Below are 23,594 nucleotides of genomic sequence, written 5' to 3'. Positions count from 1 at the left end.
AATTCCATTCCCACAAGAATGGAAGTGGAATTGTGGCACAGCTATTAATGATCCTGACTCAACTCCAGGGACCCAGGTTTGATCCTGACCTAGGCTACTGTCCGTACAGAGTTGGCATGTTCTCCCTGCGATTGCATGGGTTTCTTCCGGGTACTCTGGTTACCTCCCATATCCCAAAGACAAGTTGGTAGATTAATTTGTCATTGTAAATTAACTCAAGTTTAGGTTTAATGGTAAACAGAGTCAACGGGAAGTTGCTGGACATGCGTAACAGAGAATATGTTGCAGGAGTGTGGTGAAATAAGGAGATGGTGAATTGGATTCCATGGGAACAACAGAAGAAGAAATGATCCCTGGGGCAGATCAGCCATGATCCTATTGAATGGTGGGGCAGGCTTGAGGGGCTGAGTGGCCTACTCCTGTCCTATTTTATGTTAGGAGCTAACATGGTCCTGATGAGCTGAATGGCTTCCTTCTGCGTTGTGCCATTCACAACCCTGAAAGACTAAGTGAGAGAAGCTGTACATTGAAACTCTTAGCACGTGATCAACAGAAGGTACCAATGGCTACATCTTGCTGTCTAGGTAGAGAAAATGTGGCACAAAGCCATCTAAGGGCACTTGTGTTAAACATACAGTAAAGTAGCAACTACATGTAGTCCTCCACTTACAAATTCAGTTCAGATGGATTTCAAAATTGGACAGCAAAGCAGAACTGCTACAACTTTGTGTTTAGCTCATGTGAACATGGGCATTTTATTTTTAAAACTGAAAACTTGAGGTTCGCAATTATGAAAAGAAATTGCTCATCTTAAACAATCTGCCATACCAGAAAGTGAATGCACCAGCTATTATGATAAGTTATTGACTTGAAATGTTAATTCTGTTGCTTTCTCCATTGAAGTTGCCCAATTTGCTGGTGATTTAAAAAAAATCACCAGATGTCCAGCATCCACAGTACTTGGATTTGGAAGCTTTTAGACCATGCTCAGATGTACAAGGAACTCTGATTCCAATCTATAGGATGTTCCTTACCATGACAACAGTAATGTGTAACCACCATCATGTGCACTGTATTCAGGCAAAATGTGATCACTGTGACAGATCGGGAAGATAAAGTTCCAAAGTGAATGGGTGGCTCAGCCCTCAGCAAGGGTTGATGCTCTCCTCTAATGGGTAATCTCTGCAACAGCCTGATTGAAGCACTGCTTTTTGGATTGATCCAAGAAAGTGCAGTCCATTTGTTAGGCATTAAATACTGTGAGCAACATTCTTTTAATAGGAGGAGTTGCTGCCAATACTGCATCTCCAAGTCCAACTGAAACTGGCATGAATCTATTGGACCAAATAGCTTCAATGCTGTAAACACTACCTAATCAGAATCAGGTTTATTATCACTGACATATATGTCGCGAAATTTGTTGTTTTGTGGCAGCAGTATACTGCAAAGACATAAAATTACTGTAAATTACAAAATAAACAGTGCAAAAAAAAAGGAATAACAAGGCAGTGTTCATGGACCGTTCAGAAATCTGATGGAGGGGAAGAAGCATCCTTAACACAAGTTTTTGAGCAGTGCTACAAAAGACAAGTGATTTCAAAGCTGGAAGCCCTTCTGGAAATCCAAAACGTTACCAAAATCCCATTATCCAATGTCCTGGAGATGACATCCAACAGAAATAATGCTTCTGTAGCTCAAAGACCAATTCCATAAGGGTGTATGATTGGATTTGTCCCTGGCCAAGACTTCCACGATACAGATGGCCTAAGTTCTCGGACAGCAAGTGTTCAGTAACTTGTATTTGCAAAGCTCCTGCTGATTTATGGAAATGACCTGTTCCATTCCATTGAATGGACTGGATTACAATGATCTGTAAAGAAAAGATGTGTACTAATTACTGGGGGCATCAGAACCCCTTGCCTAATGTAGGTGACACAAGAAATTCTGCAGATGCTGGAACGTGGAGCAACACACACAAAATGCTGGAGGAACTCAGGTCAGGCAGCATCTATGGAAGGAAATAAACAGTTGACGTTTCGGGTTGAGACCCTTCAGTGTCTTGATGAAGGGTCTTGGATCAAAACGTTGACTGTTTATTTCCATCCACAGATGGTGCCAGACCTGCTGAGTTCCTCCAGCATTGTGTGTGTGTTGCCTAATATAGGTGCTGCCTTTGGAAAGGTGGAGAGTGGGCAAATTAAAAACATTACAAAATTAGTGTGTAACCAGTATTCCATCTACTTTATACCTTTTCGTCAAGCACGATTATTGGAATATGAATAAAAACTCCAGAATATCTGGTCCTATGACTAGACATCCTAGAGACCAATTCATATCCTGAACTCTAGATCATGAAGTGATGGTCAACTATGCCACTGAACAGTTCCACAAAAAGAATCTGGTTCCACAACACTAGAAAAGTGTTCCAAGGGCAAGAAGCACTTACAAAATTCTGTTGCTGGCATAAAAACCAAAGGTTTTTGGATGGAAAAGATTCATGAAATCCAAAGGATATAGTCAATCAAAGTAAATCTGCTCAAAAGATATCCACGTATGTTATTACCATAAGTTAAAGGAAGTTGCAAATTCAGTGCAGCACCTCGCAAGACCTGCCATAATCTTCTCAAAGAAACTGCGAAGCCATACTGGTTTTAGAAATATATTGGCAGTACAGTATTGTTCAGTACAGTAGCATTCTTTCAGTTTAAAGTTTAGTGATCTGAAACAGCTTGGCAACAAATTTAATCTCAGCTGCAGCCATATGTACATGCCAAAAAAAAAAGCAGCATACAGGAGGGTTGGAAGGAATAATCAGTTTGGATGTATTAACTATCACTTGTGTACTTCAATGATGGGTTATAAAATGACATTAGCTAGATTGGACAGTGGGTTACTGATCTTGGCATCTTCTCCATGACAAGTATGTGCACAACAAGGTTAGAGAGCAAAGCTATCTTTTTATGCAAGGATAGTTTTATCAGTTTAACAATATTACCAGGAATGTGTAAATAAATGTTTTTAAACTATATTATACGTTTTTGTCAGATGCTCCATTCATCATTTCCTATTCTGGATGCAGAGTTCCTAAATTCCACGTAAAGTACATTTTTCACTTGCTTCTTTACTTTTAAATGTGCGATACTACTGAACTACACAGAAATTAGCATCTCAATCGCCATCGACAACAAACTAAAGAGCAGGATTTCCCCTTTATGTTACATTTTAAATCATCGGTTTATTCTATAAAGTCACGAACTCGGAAACCACACTTCAAAAGTAATTTATTGGGATGTCGAAAAGTCGTTCCATTCAAAGATATGGCAAGGTCTAAATATACAGATGTTTGTTTCGTCTTTCCAATATCTATCCACTTCCCATCAAGAAATTGGATTTTCTTTTTCACATTTTACAAGATTTTTTTTGTAACATCTGGAAAAATGTAATGTAAATCTTGTGTGTTGGAGCACTGCTACAGAAATAAATGGAATTATTTCTGCAACCACAGTAATTTTGGATTAAACAGATTCAACCTCAACTTAAAAAAAAGGTATGGAAATGTTTCAAACAGCTTAAAATAATCCATTAGTATAGAGAATAAAATGGTTAGTGTTCCATTTTTCTATCACAAGACTTTAAGAAACAGGAGCAGTCTATAGAGCCAGTTCTGGCATTCATTAAGAAATTTCCATATCAAGCCTACCATTTCTATCCATTTTAAAACTGCAACATTGCTGAAAATATTATATATTTCATACAGCTCAGAGTGTATGACAACTCTCAGATCAATCCCATTCTCCCACATTTTCATATATTATTCACCCTCACATGTCCATCAACAGCCCTCCGATTGTCCAACCACCAACCTATATTGGAAGTAATTTACAGTAGCTAATTAAATTTAACAATCAGCATGACTTTTGGATGTGGGAGGTAACCAAAGCACCAAGGGGAAACCCATGTGGCCACAAGGAGGATATGCAAACTCTACATAGATAGATCAGAAGTTAGGATTGAACGTGGATCACTTGAACAGAGACAGCTGCACTATCTGCAGTGCAAATGTACAATATCAAAATGGTAAGCCTATACCTTGAGGCAATTCCACCCCCCCCCCCCCCCAGAGGCTGTAAGTTTTCTACGTATGAAAGTTTTTACCTCCACCCTAGCACTGGTCCTGCTGAAAAGCACCAGGTCTGCTCTAATTAATACATGAACCCCCCAGTTACAATTAAAAGTGCAACAAAGGCACTTAATAACTACACAACTAATAAGTGTGTGCAAGTGGTGGGTGGACATTGTAGAGAAAGGAGGCAGATGTAGACAGCAATTTTGCTTGGCCTTTGGGATGTTAATAAATTGTATTCAGTAAAATGTGACTGACAGAAACTATTTTATAATAGGTTTCACTTCCACTGATAGACACTTCAGTAGCATTTTCCATGAACTACACAGACTTTTTAAACAGACATCTCTAGAGCTCACCACTGCATGGCTTGTAACTCTGAACTGCGATTAACATTCATGTCACCAAATTGTTATTTATATTCTCATTTCTCACCCCTTGAGTATTTTTTGCATTGGGTGCTTCCCTTCACTCCCATACTGGAAAACCGGTCAAAATTTTGCTCATGACCCTGCTGTAACCAGAGTCCATTGACATCATTATCCAACCAATGAGTTTGGCAACATGGCAAGAATAAAAGTGACAGTCTATTTATCAGCAAAGTGCATTTACTCGGCAAGCAAACACTGCACAACAGCAAACCATATGCAGAGACAGTTCTACTGACTGCAACACACAAAACTCATTCGAGAAGCAGATTGGTTACATTCCTTGAAGGAAGCAGGGTACTCTCTCTAGTCAGTGGAGGATGGTTATATACAAAGCATTGGTTAAAATTACTCCTTGTAACAGAAGTCAGTGCAGCCTCTAGGTCAGACTTGCAGAAGATTACCAAACCACATCCCACTTTGTGCAGAAATAGTGATGCAACCTTAACCAAGTAGAAATTGCTCAAGAAGCGATTTCAAACATACTACAAAAGACACATTCACACAGAATGAGAAGAAACTTCCAGTGGTAAAATCCATTATTTTGTATCTAGGCAGAAAGATTCTATTTAAAAAAAGAGCCCCAAGCTATGTTCAAAGCCAAATGAGAGTCAATCAATTTCACTTACACTAGACCTAGTTTTCTGTTATTAATGTTAACCTCATCTAAAGCAGGAATGAAGGCACTTAGCATTTCAATGTGACTTTGTGTGTTATTTTTAAAGTTGAATTTGCTGGCTTTTTTATATAAAGGTGTGACAATCCTGTTTGAACCATCCCTTAATTTGTGACCTTCAGAGAAAAAGTGGAAATATGACAAGCAAATGCAAGAAATCAACAAGTACGCAAAGGGTACCAACACAAAGGCACAAAGGAAAAATGTTTTCAGATGCCTTTAGTTTTAAAATCTGCCAAAAAAACTTTACTTGTCTTCCTTGTCAGAGATGTGGAAAACTCAGGGCTACCCTGGGAACTGAAGAACAACCATTTGCTACAGCAGCTGTAAGCTGTCTAGACAGCAAGCAGGTGCTTCTATTTTCCTCCCACAAGACAATTTCTCCCAGCGTAGTGCATTCTGGTTTTTGTTTGCTCCATAATCTGGGTCAATTTACCTCAGTTCAATTTAGATCAGCCTTCATTCTTCTAATGAAGGGGTATAGATCTATTTTACTCAATTGCTCATAAGCAGCCTTTTCCCAAAAACCAATGAACTTTATTACACTTCCTTTAAGTCAAGTATATTTTACTTGGATAAGGAGACCAAAATTGCCTGCAGCACTCTAGGTGCAATTTCAGTGAAGTTCCATAGCAGCAGGACTTCCTCACTGTAATACTCCCACATCCTTATGATAAAGTCTAACATTCCATATGCCAGGCGCTGATGCAAGCAAGATTAAAAACTGGGAAAAATTGGCAAGTTTTGCAGTTTCAAACAAAACGAGGATTAGAGCGGTGGTATCTATATAAAGAAACACATGTAAATCACTCAGCCAAAAAGGAATGTCTCTATTGCACATGACTCCAATTAGTGGCACTTTATTGCAATAATGGTACTGCAATAGCATCACATCCAGTATGCTCTCCATACTGTTACCTTCTTATCTCCAAGGCTTTGCTAATGTGAATTTATTGTAATTCTTGAGATTTACTCACAAACCATCATTCAGCCTCCCAAATGCAACAAAAGTTTGGTAGTAGATCATTGTAATGGATAATAAATGGTGGAGGTGCCAAGGCATTTCCCAGTGAGGGTGGTGTTTAATTCTAAAAGACTGAATTAAAAAGTTTCAATACCGGCAAAATTCAAACCCTCTCCCTCCTAGTTTATAAAAATTTAAGATAAACTGATCTATTAATCTTAAGGTACAGCAAAAAAAAAGAAAAGCTGGGAAAATATTTCTTCAGTTTTGAAAGTACAAACTAAAAGATAGTAAAATAAGGTAAAAAATAATTTATCATTTACAGGCTAATTACAATAAGGAGTCAGAGTTCACAGTAATTGAATTTGGAATTAATTAGTAAATTCCTCTTTATATACAGAGAGCAATAAGTGAAATAATTTCTAGATTGTTAATGAATAAACAAGTTACAATTAATGGATGGACTGATCGAGCTTCACCCAAAGCTACCTTGTCTGGGATTTGGACACAACCATTTTCATGTTTTAGGAATGAACTGTTACTGAGTGCCTAAACATCAGGTAGGAATTGATCAGATGCATCAACATTCCAAATGGACCAGATAATGAGAGGCCAGAGATTATGATGACATTATGGGAAATTGTACACCTCATTTTAGGTATCATAAGCACACAGCATAGGCCTTCATTATATGAAATGCAAACAAAATCAAATCTTGACTGTAAATATAATGCAAACATTTCAAATGAAAACATACATACACCTGAACTGGAAAGTAGTTTCTTTTGAGGGCCATGGTGAAGGCCATTAAGCATAATACCTTCAAGAGTGAACAATGGATAAGGTAAATGAAGAGCTTATCAGGTGATTGCAACGTGTTGCGAAAGCTTTCTGCTTGCAAGAAGGAAGCCATGCTCTGGTCTTGGGAAAGACTGAGGTGGAGTGGAAGGTGATGCATATATGCAAGGAGGAGATGAATGTAGAGTATACTTCCTATAGATTTGTATTTTAATTAACATTATTTCTTGCAATCCTTCAGATACTTAAGGGAGTTAGGGTTGGGTGCAAGAACTAGTAAACCTAAAAGTGAAACAATTAAGAACTTTGTTAATCCAAATTGAAGCAGCCAAAAGCTCTCAATGCCACAGGCAAAGATTTCAGTGTTTCAGGCACTGCTATTCATTGAAGTGACCCTTATTAACTTAGTTGGGTGCTTATTGTTCAGGTGCCCCTGGAATGAAAGATATGCCCACTCGATACCAATATGTAAAGCAAACAATAATGTGAAATGGCATGAAAAGTCCTCTACCGAACTGGGACTCTGCAAACTTGTGTTGCAGAACGGATGTACAGAAATAGATTTCAGTTCCACTGAGTAATACTGAAAAATAGATGATAAATATCATATTCAAATAATGAAATAGCCTCTTTATTTGAAGAAGGGCATGGTGGAACGTAGGCTTATGTGAGTTGAGGAGGAGTAAGAGGGCTGGAGATTATCTGATGGGAAAAAGATATGAACAGTACAGGATGGGACCATGCACCACATGTCTGATAGAGCACTTTCTGGCTGAGTCCAGGGGTTATTCAAAACTATGGTTTTTCCTGGGTAGAGGGATGAGAACTTATTGAAAACTCTGGATATTGATTTCTGGGTTGGCGGGCTTATCACACAGAGAGAGTTTAATGAGACTAGGCTATAGTCTTGAGTTTAGAAGAACAAGAGGCGATCTCAATGAAACATAGGAAGTTCATAAGAGGCTTGACAGAGTAGATGCAAAGTTGGTGATTCTCCTGGCAGAGGTCTTCAGAACCAGGAGTCAGCGTCTCAAAATTCAGGGCCAGTAGGTAATAAGTAATATCTTCCCAAACAGAAAGTCAATATTTGGGACTCAGTAGTTAAGAGGACTACAGAGGTTCAACTACAGAGTACATCAAGACAGAAGTCAATGGATCTCTGGATATTAAAGGAACCAAGGGATGTGGGATCCGTATAGGAAAGTGGTGCTGAGATAAGATCTGCCATGATTTTATTGAATGGCAGAGCAGGTCCATGAGGCGGAATGCCCTATTCTCATTTCTATTTCTCATGTTATTAAGTTCTGTAATGGCTGCCCCATTATTTGCAGTTGGATGGATGCAGATTGAACAGTAGGAAGGTATAATCTACTGTAGGTCTTACAGCCAAGGATACTGATGACTGACAGGCACACTCAATAAATTACCAAGTAAATATCTTTAGAAAATTACACTTACATGAAGAATAATCAACATAGAGCTGGTCGATGTTGTGAAGCAGTTCATTTCTAGGTGAGGAATGTCCTTCACTGAAAAAAAGAGGATTGAAGTTTACTTTTAAAACTTTCTATACAACTTAACATCACAAAGCCAAATATTCCAAAATGCAATAGCCCTTCAAGCTGTTTATTCACCATTTAAAGGAAGTAAAGTAGTTGTAGCAAGGTGGGAGGTGGAATATTCATCTGAGCAATTAACTCCATTCATGGTGAATTGCAATTTAAACAAATGTGGTCTCTGACCTCTGACTACATTTTGTACAAGGAGGTCAATTCTTTAGAAAACAGTAACATCCAGTACTCTAGCACTGTTTAGAGTTCCTTTTAAGTTAAGCACTGCCTTTGCTTTCTACTTCAATTCTCTGGTAAAGGACACTCCTAGCTATACTTTACCTTGGATTGCCATTGCTGTCCTAGTGAACAAGTCACTGCGACAGAACTGGTTCACTTCTGCTATGAAACTATTACCTTTCTTGGTGTATTTTATACTATATAATATAGCTATTCTTTTATTTCTCTTGCTTCATTCTTGAAAAGGAAAATGCAATTTCATATTTCTTGTGACAAAAGAGGAGGCCCTTTGGCCCATCAACTCTGGCTGTCAGATTAATCCTGTTAATTCCCTGTAACCCATTTTCCTTCACATGGCCACCAATTCTCCCAGATTCTCCCCCCACCTCTGCACACTAGGGGTAATTTCCCAAGCAGACATGATTAGATTTACAACTGACACAATGAAACATCAACAACTTTGGAAAAGTGGAAGAAGTGCTCAGATTCAATTGATTCTGTTAGACAAATATTAAAAGGCCAAACATAACAATCATTTAGAAAACACTGAAGCTATAAAAGAGTTTACTGGTAAAGATTAGAATTAAAAAAAATAAGTGGACTATTGGAAAAGTAGGAAAGATGTACTTGCATATAAAATTGGTTCACATTAGTGATAATCACTGTGTATTTGGTACAGACACCAAGTGGTTCAAAGTACATTTCCAGGGTCAAGTAAGTCCTTAATGGAGTGCAAGATTTTATAGCCTGGCTTGGTAGCTACAGCAGTGAGGCCTGTTACTGCCTGTCCACCACACACAGTTCATATTGTATTACTGCACTTACAGAGCTTTGGGAGCAAAGAGAAAATTATACTCGATCTCAGCTGTGGTGAAACAGAAAGAGAATTAAAAGAGAGACAAAATAGAAAATAATGGAAATACTCAATGGACTACAGTAGAATTAATGCTTCAGGTTGATCACCTTTCATCAGGTCATCAACCAAAATGTTAACCATTTCTCTTGCCACAAATGCTGCCTGACTGGCTGAGTATTTCCAGCGTTTTTGTTTTAGTTCAGATTGCAAGCATCTGGAGCATTCTGCTTTAGGAATAACAGAAAAAGAGGCCTTTAGCTCACTGTGGGATTACAATTTTTTTCTTTAGAATAATTATTTCAACTAGCATCCAGCATCCTATTTATCACGCAGCTGGTTCCAGGGATGGTGGGTTTGCTGTGCAAGGAGAGATGGAGTAGACTAGACCTATACTCTCTAGCATTTTAGAAGAATGAGAAAAGATCCCATTCAAACTTTCAAAACTCTTACAGGGGTCAACAGGCTGGATGCAGGAAAGATGTCGCCCCAATTGAGAAGTCTAGAACCAGAGGTCAGTCTCAGAATGAATTAGTAAACCATTTTGGACGAAGATGAAGAGAGAGATCATCACTCGAGAAGGTATTGAACCTTTGGAGTTCAATACCCTGGCAACTTCATTGAAAACAGAAATGGATACATTTCTGGATACCAGGGGGATCAAAGGAAATAGGGATAGTGCAGGAAAAGCACTTCCAATGGAGCAGGCTCAAAATATCAAAAGGCCTACCTCTACTTATTATATTCTTACATATTGCTACTCAAATCTTGCATAATCCCAAAAGATTGAAATACGGCCCCCCCCCACCACCCCCCCCCCCATCTTTAATACCACTTTAAACTGGAACCCTAAAGCTTCATCCCAGAGAAAGGAGCTAAGGGATGGCAGACCTTCCAATTTCTGTGCACTGAGGACCCTCCCATTGTGTTATAACTGAAATTATGGATTCAGTTAAACCTTGAGGAGAAGGGAGAAGCCAATCTGCACCCATTGTGAGTAGCAAGGCCAGCATATAAAAGAACTCATGTTCATACAGTGCCTTTCACAATCTCCACATATCCCATAGTGCCCCTCAATGTATTTTTTTAATAGTCAAATGAAGTACTTTGGAAGTGTAGATATTAATGCAATCTAGAAGACATAACAGCCACATTGTGCAGAGCAAGATCTAACAAACGCTGAAATGATAATAGTCAGATAACGTTAGCAGCAGTATTCAAGAGATGATGCAGAAGTAGTGCTAAGGGATCATTTACATCGATATAGGAGGCAGACAGGGCCTCAGTTTAATCATGGTGCCTCTTCCACATTGAAGTACCTCATTAGCAGTTTAAAAAAAACATTACCAATGAGTTGCGTATATTTCAAAAAGGTAGAAAAGTAGAATTTAAATGTTACCAGAAAGTCATTAATCACATGCTTTTAACTAGTCAGCATATTGTTTTTTTTAAAAAGAATTCTACACTTCACATCTATTACCTACATTACACAGTCACATTTTAATTACTTCTGTAGTCAATAAGAAAATCACTTTCACTACAAATTATGAAATGGCAACAACTAAACAAACATATACACTAATCTCACCAAGAAACAAATGCAGCATTGTTCACCAAGCAGGTCATTTGCAGCACAACAGTCAACACTCCAGTTACAGGGCTAATTCACACATTCCAAAGACACTGTGAAACTCAGCTGTTCAGATATCATGAGAGGGGAGACCTTAAAAATTCAAACTTGCATGTCATCATGTTTCAATTTGGATTCTAATTTTGCAAAGGGAGTACTGAGTTAATGGATAACAAGTTGTAAGTGTAATCCTGATTTAGCATTCACTCATAAACATTTCACAGTATCTATTTTTTTGTTACCCAAGGTACAAGGGGGAAAAGAAAGTTAATTTTATTGCCTCCCAAGTAATTGCTTGCTTATCCTGTGCATATTAAAATAGGCTAGAGGTTGAAATAATTACCAGGCCCTTTGTGAGAAAGGCAGTCTTGAACAGGTCCCAACTAGATGTGGCTGTTTCCCACTTCTGCAGCTCTGATTTTAGTGTTGGTCATTTCTGATTATACTTCCTATTCAAGTGACCTGCTTTCAGAGTTTCAATAATATCATTCCCGGATTAAATGTATGAAGTGTATACATTAAAATAAGAGGTAATGAAAACATCTTACCTCCCCACCCCTATTACCACTGAAACAGATTTATATCATCTGCTTCCTTGCTAACCGCTTATACCCTACTATGAACCAGTGTTCAGTAGCTCACACCAAATTCCCTTTTTATTTCCAAATTGTATACTAAATAAATACTGATTACAACTCTTCCTCTAATTAATAAAAATGCACTCAGTTCCCAAAGTGCTAAAGTACTGTATGAAGTTAAAAGAAAAAGGGAGGCAGCCACATGGCCTCTTGGAAGAGTTTGGCCACTCAATAAGAACCATCGGTGAACATCTACAGAAGATCCACTTTGCCCTCTAGTTTCTCGATTCCTCAATTCAGTTAGTTATCAGACACCCGTAGTCTTCTGTCTAAGTATACTAACTGAGCATCTACAATCCTCTGGGGTGGAGAATTACAAAGATACACAACATTCCCATTTAGTTTCTCATTTTGGTCCTAGATAATAAATTTCTTATCCTGAATGAAAATCAATAACTCTAGACAATGGAAATCTGAAAAAACAAAGCACTGAAAAAAAATTCAGCAGGTCAGGTAGCATCAATGGAAAGAGAAACAGTTAATGTTGCACATCTTCAGCAGTTCCAATGGAATGTTTTCCCTTCAATGCCCATTGACTTTGAATTTACCAGAGCACCTTGTTGTCAGTCTGACAAATGCTTACTTGATGTCAAATGCGGTTACCCTCACCTCATTTCTGGAAGTCAAATCTTTTGGATCAAGCCTGCAATGAGGTCTGGAGCCAAGTGGTCTGCCAAAACCAAAAATTGGGCATCGTGTGTAGGTTATTGGCAAGTAAGGGGCACTTGATAGCACTGTTGACAATTGCTTCCATCAGTTTGCTGATGATTGAAAGTAGATGGATTTGCTGGATTATATTTGTCTTGCTTTGAGAACAGGACATACCTGGCCAATTTTCCATATCGCTGGAATGAAGCTGATATTGTAACTGCACTAGAACAACTTGGCCAGAGTTCTGGAGTGCAGATTTTCAGTTGAGCTGAATTGTTCTCTAGTCACACAATCTTTGCCGTTTCCAAGAGCTCTCAGCCATTTTGTGATATTATGAGGAGTTAATTGGCTGGAGACCAGCTTTTGTGATGGTGGGCGATCTCCTAATGAAGGAAGTTGAGATGCTAAACCAGCATCATAGCTTCAAAAACTTCTTCTGAATTGCAATATTTAGAATTTATCCTTCTTTTTAAAAAAAAATTACTTTTTACTGTTTTTAAGTGGATAATTTCAAACAACTTCTGTTGCCTTCTTGCCCAACAACTTAAACTACTATCCCTATGAAGCCGTATCTTACTTTCACACTTAGCTTTATAATCACATAAACTTCAAATCATTCCTTAATCCAAACCACTGGTATTGATCGGAGCACCCATCTTTGCATTCTGCTAGTTTCACCAGGGCTACCCGAAAATGATTAATTTGTTCCTCTCCTTGGTGTTGCCTGTCAATCATTCCTCAAGCCATGCAAATTACTACCCTCAATTTCACATGCCCTAAGCATGTATAATAATCTCACCTGGCATCTTATTGAAGGTCTTTGGAGAACGGAAATATAATACATCCATTGGTTTCCATTATCTACCTTTATGTGTTCTCCAAAGACTAAGATTTGCCAAACACAAATTTCCTTTTCATAAAATTCTCCTGACAATTAATTATTTTTTCCAACTGCACTATTGCTGTATCCTTAATAATAAATCCTAGAATTTCCTTGGTACTGCTATCAAGCTAAATGCGCTTTCTCTCCCTCTCTCTCCTTTCACAAACAGCTGGCTACATTTGCTATCTTCCGATTAATGGGGACTGTTCTAAAAAGGAGGGAAATCCAAAAGATCAAAACCACTGCATCCCCTATCTTTGCAGCCTTCACTTAAAATTTTTAATTTGATAAGGCACTAGATTTAGGGATGTCAGCCTTTAGTTCAGTGTATTTCATCAGTACTTTTAAAACAGAAATACAAATTTATTTCCAGTTCCTCACTGTCATTACGGTTTAGTTATTTTCATCTTCTGCTATGATCCGTGTGTCTTCTATTCTGAAGACCAATACAAAAATCATTGTCTCTGACATTTCCCTCTTCCCCATTATTATTTCTCCTGTCGCCGTCTCCAAGAGAATCATATTCATCTTCATTTCTCCCACTTACTTTTCTGTAAAAACTTCTTCCTTGCTTGTTTACTTCTAATTCCTTAGTCATCATTTGCTAATATCTAAAACTGTCACAAACATTTTGGCAACATCATAAGCTTCTTATCTTAATACTTTTCATTAACTTCTCTGGTCTGCATGCTTGTAATACTTTTCTAGTGTGGTCTAATTCCACAAGAAAGATGATTACTGAGAATTTATGAATTATTTCTGGGAATGTTTGTCATAGCTAATTTACTGTCACAACATTTAATTCAATTTCCAAAATTATTTTAACAAGCTCATTCCTCAAGCCTCCATAATTACCTTTGTTTACATCTAACCCCCTGATTTGGACTTGACCATATCCCTATCAAACACTGCATGTAAAGAATTTTCTGGGGGAAAAAAAAATTACAAATTGATTAATAATAAAAAACAAAATGCTGGAAACACTCAAGGGGTCAAGCAACATCTATGGAAAGAGAAACTGGGACATTTTATGAGTTCTGACAAAAGGTCTCCAACCCGTAATGTTAACCATGTTTTTCTATCCAGAGATGATGCCTAACCTTCAGAATGCTTCCAGTATTTTCTATCTTTATTTCAGATTTCCAGCATCTACAGTTCTTTTGATTTTCAAGTTTATTAATTAACCTCATCTTATTACATAATGCTGGATATAAAACAGCCTGTTCCACAGCTGGTTCCTCATCGTGCCCAATATGCACAGGCTACCAGACCAAATCCTACTCTACACAATATAGATCTTATTGTGGACCATATCAGTAGATTGCTTTCAAGATGGAAGTGTGATAGAACATAGAACAGTACAGCACAGGAACAAGCCCTTCAGACAATGATGTTGTCTCTTAAACGCTTCTATCGTATTTACCTCCACTACCACCCAGATAGTGCATTCCAGGCACCTACCACTCAGTGTAAAAAAAACATGCCTCACATCTGCTTTGAACTCACCCCCCTCTCATCTTAAGTGCATATTCTCTAGTATTAGACATATTGATCATGGGAAAAAGATACCAGCTGTCTAATCTATGCCTGTTATAACCTTATAAACCTATCAGCCTCTGCAACTCCAGAGTAAACAACCCAAGTTTGTCCAACAATTTGTTATAGCACATGCCCTCTAATCCAGGCAGCATCCTGGTAAACCTCTTCTGCACCCTCTCCAAAGCCTCCACACCTTTCCTATAATGGGGTGATCAGAATTGAATGCAATACTCCAGATGTGTCCTAACTGAAGTTTTATAAAGCGGCAACAGAACATCCTGACTCTTGAACTCAGTATCTCAACTAATAAAGGCAAGCATGCCGCCAATCTGTGCAGACACTATCAGGGAGCTGTGGACTTAGACCCCTAGATCTCTCTGTACATCAACATTGTTGAAGATCCTGTCATTAACTGTGTACTGTCCTTTTACATTTGATCTCCCAAAGTGCGACACCTCACGCTTGGTTGGATTAAGCTCCATCTCCCATTTCTCTGCCCACATCTGAAACTAATCTACATCCCACTGCATCCTTTGGCAATCTTCCACAATGCCACCAATCTTTATATCATCTGCAAATTTACTAACCCACCCATCTACATTTTCATCCAAGTAAATATATAGTAACCTGCAGAACACCATTAGTCATGGACCTCCAGCCAGAAGTCCCATTGACCACTACCCACTGTCTTCTATGGGCAAGCCAATTCTGAATCCAAATGGCCAAGTCACCATGGATCCCATGCATCTTAATCTTCTGGATAAGCCTTCCATGAGGGACCTTGTTAAACGCCTTACTAAAATCCATGTAGACAACATCCACATCCCTCCCTACCTTCATTGATCACTTTCATCACCTCTTCAAAATAAACTCAGTCAGTAAAACATGATTTGCCCTGCACAAATCCATGCTGACTGTCCCTAATGAGGTCATGGTTTTCCAAATGCTCATAAATCCTATCCCTAAGGATCCTCTCCAATAGCTTTCCTGTCACTCCCATGAGACTCACTGGTCCATAGTTACAAGAATTATCCCTATTTCCCTTCTTGAAGGAACAGAACAACATTAGCTACTTGCCAGTCCTCCGGGACCTCGCCTGTGGCTAGGGAGGATGCAAAGATCTTGGTCGAGGCCCCAGCAATCTCATCCAATATTTCTTGATGTGATAAATACCAGAACTCAGCCACTTCTAAATATGTAACATTTGATATTTTTCTTTTCAGTATTAATATTAAATTGTTCTACCACCCTCACCTTCTTAAGAAAATAATTGTTACCTTCCCAGAGTTTCCTAAAGAACCCACAATAAATGTAGCACCTGTAGAATTTTAGTTGCTGTGGTAATATAGGTAAAGCCACAACTAATATGTGCACACCACAAGAATGAAAATAGGACAGTATGGTATGGGACTCGATGAAAGCAAGCTCAAGTGGACAAGTTGGACAAAACCTCTGTGCTGTAGCCTTGATAATAACAACAAAATCTCACAAAAAGCAGTTAAGAGATTTTCCATGCAGATGAGGGATAAATGAAGGACACCAGAATTTCCCATCTTTTCTAATTATGCCAAGGAAGCTTTTAAATCCACTTGGAGGGGCAGATGGGGCCCAATTCATGTTCATATTTATTCATGTATTTATGGGCATTACTGACAATGCCAACATTTAATGTCCATCCTTAATGCCCCTCAGGGAGGTGCCAGTGAGATAGTTCCTTAAACCACGACTGTGCTTGTGGTACAAATAATCCCACTGTGATGTTGGGCTGGGAATTCCAAAATTTTAACCCAGTGAGAATGAATGGTATACGTTTCCAAATTAGAACAGTATGCAATTTAGGCAGGAATTTTTTGGGTGATGTCCTTGATTATTTTGGTGACGGAGGTCTTAGATTTGGGAGGTATTGTTGGAGAAGCCTTGGTAAATTGCTACACTGTAGGTGGTCCACACTTGAAAGACAACATCTTAGTACCACAGCATCACTCGATTACATCTTGAAACATCTTAAATGAGGCTTGAAGACTCAACCAATGGTAAATACTACCAAAGATCGCAGGCCAGCATTGTTTTTGAATAACATAGACCAGAAGAGAAGAGCTTCAAAAGTTCTCAACTGAAAAGCTCAGATTAGAATAAAATTGCCAATAATCTTGCAACCTTACTTTATGGATAGCTACTGTCAATCTTGACATACCTGTACTTCAATACAGAATAGCAAGGCAAGAATGTCCTTCTACACATCTTCAAAATAGTGTGAAACGTTTCCACTGAACATTTGCTTTGCTGTAATTCTAGATAGTCTTACCTAACAGTCTTCCACACATCAAAGCCATCCAGTGGTTTGGTGCCTGTAGTGGATCCTCCAGCCAAAGATACCAAAGTAGGGAGCCAATCAGAGATGTGAATGAGTTCCCGACTAACTCTGCCCTTCTGCTTTAGCAGGGGGCTGGAGACAAAACCCACACCGCGGACACCACCTTCCCACAGCGTCAACTTCCTTCCTCGCAGGGGCCAGTTGTTTCCACCCCACAAGGTCTGTCCTCCATTGTCTAAATAAAAAAACGGAACAGAAAAGATGACAAACATTTAGGTTGTACTGGTTTCATGGATGCATAAAGTAACTTGCAGGTACAAATTAGAAGAAATATGGTATACTAGCCTTTATTGTGAGGGCCTTTCTACAAATACTATAATTCTATGCACAAGGGCTTCTGGAAGTACCACATTTGGAGTTCTGTTCGCAGTTCCGATGTCTGTACCCAAGGAAGGATGCACTTACCTTGAATACCTTTGAGTGATTTCTGGGACTGAGGGGACAAGCCTCTGAAGAGACCAAGGGGGAAGATTGATCTATAGTCAAATGAGTTTAGAAAAATGAAAGGAGATCATTCAACAGCGTACTATATTTTGAGGGGAACAGAGTGGGACAATACCAAGAAACCTGTTTCTTCTTGCTGAAAACAAATTAGGAAACATAACCTTTGATTAGGACTAAGACAGGGTTAATTTTTTTTTAATGTATGGATTTGAAATCTTTGGCTTTCTCTATCTTAGTGGGCCAAGGATGTTCGGTTTGAGTATATTTAAGGCTGAACTTAATAGATTTTGAACTTTAATGGAATCAGAGGAATGAAAACTAAGCAGTAAATGGACCAGGGGGACAGCAAAAGCCATGATATGACTGACATGGTGGAATAGGCTCCTGGGAGACGTGATCTACTCCAGCTTTATGTTCATCGTTAATAGACTGAAGCTCAGGAGATATCCTCATGCAGATTACCTCCACTCCCTTTTGTGTAATGGGAAGGTTCTGCTAAAGGAGAGCATTACAGAAATAAAACGAGCAATAAAGAACAAAGCATAAGGCACACTTAAGTTTCAATGCTTAATTCAAAAGTTATTTAATTCAAGACAGAGATACAAGAGATTGCAGATGCTGGAAACTGGAACAACAAAAAAAGCAAACTGCTGGAGGAACTCAGTGGGTCAGGCAGCATCTGTGGAGACAAAAGTAGTTGATGACTCAAAACATTAACTATCCCCATATCCCTCCACAGATGCTGCCTGACCCACTGAGTTCCTCCAGCAGTTCTTTTAAGAAAGCTTAATTCAAACACTGTTTACTCAAATTTTGCTTTGTTAAACCACTTCTCGTGTTACTCAAAATGCTAAATTTGAATTGGATAATTCACATTTTAGCACATCATTGTTCAAATTCTGCCAAAAATATCTATCATTCACATCCTCAGAACATCAAAAACAGCTAGGACCCAATCATTACTTCTACAGGGTAATCATATACATAGGCAAGTGTAGAGTCCAAGATTATTAATTAACCAAGTCTTATTACATAAAGCTGGACAACACATAAACTAATGTTTCTTGGAAGCATTAGTCGAGAGAAGTATGTTGGCCATGAGCGACAGACCTGGTGCTCTGTTTGGAATGGCAACGACTTCTACACAGTCAAGTACAGCAAGCACATAGGCCCTCAGTTTAACATTCCATCTGAAGGCTTACCACTACCTGAATCCAATGCTTTCATTCCCTATTGTCAGACGGCTTTTATTTGGCATTCTTGATCTGGACTATTTCAGAGGTTACTTAAAAGTTTATCATGCTAGTGAGTCTGGGGACATATACAGAGCTAGTCTGCATTACAAGGCTGCTCCATTATCCTGAAAATTTTTTCAATCCGCCTCATTGCAATGTTGCTCCTCACCTCCAACATCCTGCGGGAGTGGAGCTAATTTCAGAACTAATGGGAAATCATTCAAATTATAGGAACTATGCTCCAGAACCAAGGTCTCCCCAACCATCATAGTTAAGTTATATTATATAAATGACTTGTGTTTGCTCACGCTCCATGGTCAAACTCCAACTCTTCATTGACCAAGGCATTGAACCATGTGTGGATGAGTCTTACACTTAACATCTGCAAGGCGAAATATCCTCAAGCAAACCACCCCTGCTGCACCACACTGCCCCCTGCCAATAAAAGTTAGGGTGAGACCCTGGAAAATATGGCCAATACCCAAAACTCAGGAGCCATCTCTTAACCAATGCATACCTTAATGATAAAATTCACCATCACCTTCCTGGTGTCAGCAAAGTCTTTGATCAATTGGAAGAGAAGGGTATTTGAAGACTCAGAATTGGTACAAAATTCATGGTCTATCATGGACTACCTACAGCTGGCACCTCAACACACTGAAAAAGTACCGCCAATGCTGTAAAATCCACCTAATACACTGGAAGGATAAGCAAACCAAAGTCAGTGTCCTCTCCCAGCAATGAGGACCTGGTTGCACTCAAATGGCTACTTTGGACAAGCCACATTGTTTGCATCCTGACATCAGACTCACAAAACAGACATGCTATTCCAAGTACTGGCAAGCAGATAGAGGAAGCGGTTCAACGACATGCTCAAAGACCCCTTGAAGAAAGGCGAAAGTCCCACTGATGTCTGCAAATCTCTGGGCCACAAATCACACAAAGTAAAGAAGAAACATTCGGGATGGTATTGAGAACCTCAAGCCATACACTGGGAGCATACAGAAGCCCCATAGAAGGGCCACACTACCTCACAAACTACCTACCATCTGCCCTGTCAAGCACCTCCTGCTCCATCTGGGAGCACGTCTGCAGTTCCCATTTTGGCCTCATCAGTCAGTTCAGAACCCACAAAACTGGAGTGAAAGGAAGACATATTTGACCCCAAGAGAAAGATACGTAGGCTAGAGATAATAATGGCAAGTTTCCATTATGCGGGACTTTAATAAATCAGATAAGCATTTATGACAACCTGGACGTTTTATGGTTACAATGACCAAAACCAGCTTCTTATTTCAGATGTATTTAATTTCTTGAATTTAAATTTCCCAGATGGCTTGTAGGATTTGAACTCATGTCTCTGGTTACCGACAAAAGGTCAAAAACATTAATACTTGCCCTCACTGCATATGCTGCCTGACCTGTTGAGGATTTTCTGTTTCTATATGTGGATACTGTCCAATGTGCTGGGACCCAGCAGACCGCAGATGATGATTCTCTTGAGGTTTTCTGGGCTTCTGGGTGATGCTGCTGGGACCAGGACAGGGTGCAGGTGGGGCGTGGGGTGGGATGGGAATACAATTACAATTGGCAGTGGATGGGGGTTATCCTGAACAGGGCGAGCCACAGCAGTTGATGAGCAGCCTCACTCTTAGAGAGAGGGCAGCCAGCAGCCAGAGATTGGAGCAGAGGGGTTGGAATGGGTGTGGGGTAGGGGAAGAAATCAAACGATGTGGCAGGATGAGGAAATGGGATAACAAAGAGGTATGCGGAGGGGGGGTGGGGGGAAGAGACCAAGGGAGTGGGGAGATGGAGGGAGGGAGGCAGTTAGGGAAAAGGGGTCAGAGATAGGGAGACTGAGGTAGGGGGTGCTGAGGAGGAGAGAGTATACTGTATATCCATGTCCCTGCAGGTGTGAATCCATCCAACTGATTTGGACTTCCTTGCCACTGGACTAGGTCCTCACTCAATCAAACCCGTGTGGTAGCTAGTTTGCAAAGTCTATCCCACATTACAAGAAATGATACATAGACTCTTTCCACTCCTCAGTGGAAGCTACTCATCCTTGATCCCAAGAGCAGACTGCCACAGTAACTATAATCGCCATGCTAATGCATCCCCAATGGTCCTGGCTGACAGCAGCCAGCTCGAGACAAGCAGACAATCCCTGACCTGTGTGGCTAAATACCACTTTAGCATACCCCTGAGCACTGAGAACTAGGACTTGCTTCTTTTTTTTACAAAGAAAAATGGTAATTATATTCTTTTTGAGAGATTCTGTAGCTTTCCCATGCTGTGCCCCTTCTCTGGTTTCAAAACCTTCTGTTACAATCCACTCCAAATCATAAAATTGCCATAGGAGAGTAATTGCAGGTCTGGGTTTATTAGCACAGTTATAATAGATTGAGTTACAGTCAGCACAATGAGAATTGCACAAAAATTGAAGCAGCTTTGCTATAAAAAGATTAGTTTCTTGCTTGCTGGTCACAGCTCCTGGGTTAGAGTGAAGTAGCTTTCTAACACAGTGAGATGATACATCAAGCAGCTGAAAGTATAATTATGGCCTGTTATGTCAAATGCATTAATGTGACTGAACTTGGTCCCCATTAGGGAAAAAAAGGGATTTAACATGCAAATATCTGTTAAGTGCAGGGCTTTGGCTCCATTCTGTCCTAAGTGACAGTCTCACATAGCTAACTAGAGAGGTGAAAGGCCCTGTAACCACAGACTCTTCAGAGTATTGAGAAGGATTAATAAGTCTAGTCATTCCATTCAATTCACAATCTTCCATGATTGACATCTCAGGGGATCTTTTCAAAGGATTTTGTTTTGATTGGCAACAGAGTTTGACAAATATATGGTTTTAATATCCTTTGTTCCAGGATTTCTCTTCAAGAATTTCTGGACATTATGCTTAATTGCAGGCAGAAAGCAAATGTGGAGCCTGCAGAGATGCAAGACTCTGAGACCTTAATGTAGTATTTTATTGTGTAAGTGTGTGGCCATGATTTAAAGGTCATTTTGTTTTTCATGTGGGGGAGGGGTGAAGGTAAGCTCAGAAAGAGCATCATTGCTGTTCACGACAGGGAGAAGATAGTGAAAATATTGAACGTTGTTCATATACCTGTGGTTTAACATATTTGTGTTTTGTCTTGTCGTTCTACATCTATACTTGGGCGCACAGTACATTTCAGTTATTGCAAGTCACACTTCTGCAGGATATTGGGTTGATAAAAGCATAAAAGGATATAAAATATGAATAGACCACTAAAGAGTAGGCCATTTGGCCCCTTGAAGTTGCTCCAACATTCAGTAAGATCATGGCTGATCTTTTCTTGCATCTCCACTTTCCTGCATTAATACCCTATCCATTGTTCCTTTAATATCTAAAAATCTGTCAGTCACTGCCTTGGATATATTCAGTGACTGAACATCCACAACCTACTTGGGAGAATTCCAAAGATTCAATACCCTTTGGATGAAGACATCTTTCCTCACCTTGGTCCTGAATGGTTGACACCACAGCCGAGGTAACATCATCCCTGCATCTACCCCTTAAGAATTTTTGAAATTAAAACAGAAAATGATGGAAACACTCAGGAGGTCAGGCAGCATCCATGGAGAGATGAACAGAGTTAACACTTCAGGTCAAAGACCCTTCATCTGAACTGGGAATGTGAGAACAACAAATTAGTTAGAAGTTGCAAAGGTGGGTGGGGGAGGGATGGTTAGGACAAAGGAAACACCTCTGACAGGCCAAGGCCAGCATTACTGAAGTTACTGTTACACAGCCCACTGGTTGATAAATGAATGAGGACAGGTGGAGAGAGAAAACAAAGGGATATGCAAAAGCTACGAAAAGCAGGTCAGGGCTGTTGCCGAGGCAAGAAACCAAAAGCTCATGTCCAGCAAATTCACATTTTTGTGAAGACAGAAAAACTGATTTAATATTATAGATGGGTAACCTGCAGCAAAATAGTCCAGTAGTGACACAAACAGAAAAAGGAAGTTATCCAAAATGACTGAATTTGATATTGAGTCCAAAAGGCTCTAATGTGCCTAGATAGAAGAAAAGATGCTGCTCCTCAAGCATATATTGGGCCTCAATGTAACAGTGCAGGAAGCCACAGACAGAATGCCAAGAGCGAAAGTGGATGGTGAATTGAAGTAACAGACAAACTGGAAAACTCAGTGTCACCCCTGCAAACTAAACAGAGGTGCTTTGCAAGTGGTCATCCAATCAGTATTTGGTTTTCCCAAGATAGAGGAGACCACATCATGAGCACCAAGTGCAAAACACTATATTGGAAGAAATGCAAATAATTTGCTGCTTCATCTGAAAGAACTGTTAGCATCCCTGAATGGTGGGAATGAATGAGGTAAAAGGAGTATGGGTTACATGGCCTGTGGCTGTATGGAAAAATTCAGTGAGGGTGAAAGCGATTGGTGGAGATGGAAGAGCAGACCAGGGAGTCAAAGGGCATGGTCCTTTCACAACCCTGAAAGGGCATGGGAGGGGAAGATGCATGAGATTTCACTGCCCACCAAAAAAGACTGATCCACTGAAT

General features: G+C 39.5%; 1 protein-coding gene across 3 annotated transcripts in view; it reads right to left on the bottom strand.

Moving 5' to 3' along the window:
* arsb (arylsulfatase B) overlaps positions 1-23,594 on the bottom strand; it is a 65,936-nt gene that overhangs the window by 13,395 nt on the left and 28,947 nt on the right. For 2 of the 3 annotated variants that reach the window (XR_007956712.1, XM_052020679.1), the window contains exons 5-6: positions 17,279-17,522; positions 8,448-8,518 (exon numbers count right to left, since the gene is read on the bottom strand). Coding sequence is in view for 2 of the 3 variants with exons in the window: in XM_052020679.1 (XP_051876639.1) it covers positions 8,448-8,518; positions 17,279-17,522 (315 nt within the window). In the remaining variant the exon portion in view is untranslated. Of the gene's footprint in view, positions 1-735; positions 1,871-8,447; positions 8,519-17,278; positions 17,523-23,594 lie in introns of those variants that run through there. The other variant, XM_052020680.1, reaches the window with a different exon arrangement.

Source organism: Pristis pectinata, chromosome 7 (genome assembly GCF_009764475.1).
Source record: "Pristis pectinata isolate sPriPec2 chromosome 7, sPriPec2.1.pri, whole genome shotgun sequence".
Lineage (NCBI taxonomy): Eukaryota > Metazoa > Chordata > Chondrichthyes > Rhinopristiformes > Pristidae > Pristis > Pristis pectinata.
This window is presented reverse-complemented; position numbering and strand designations above follow the sequence as displayed.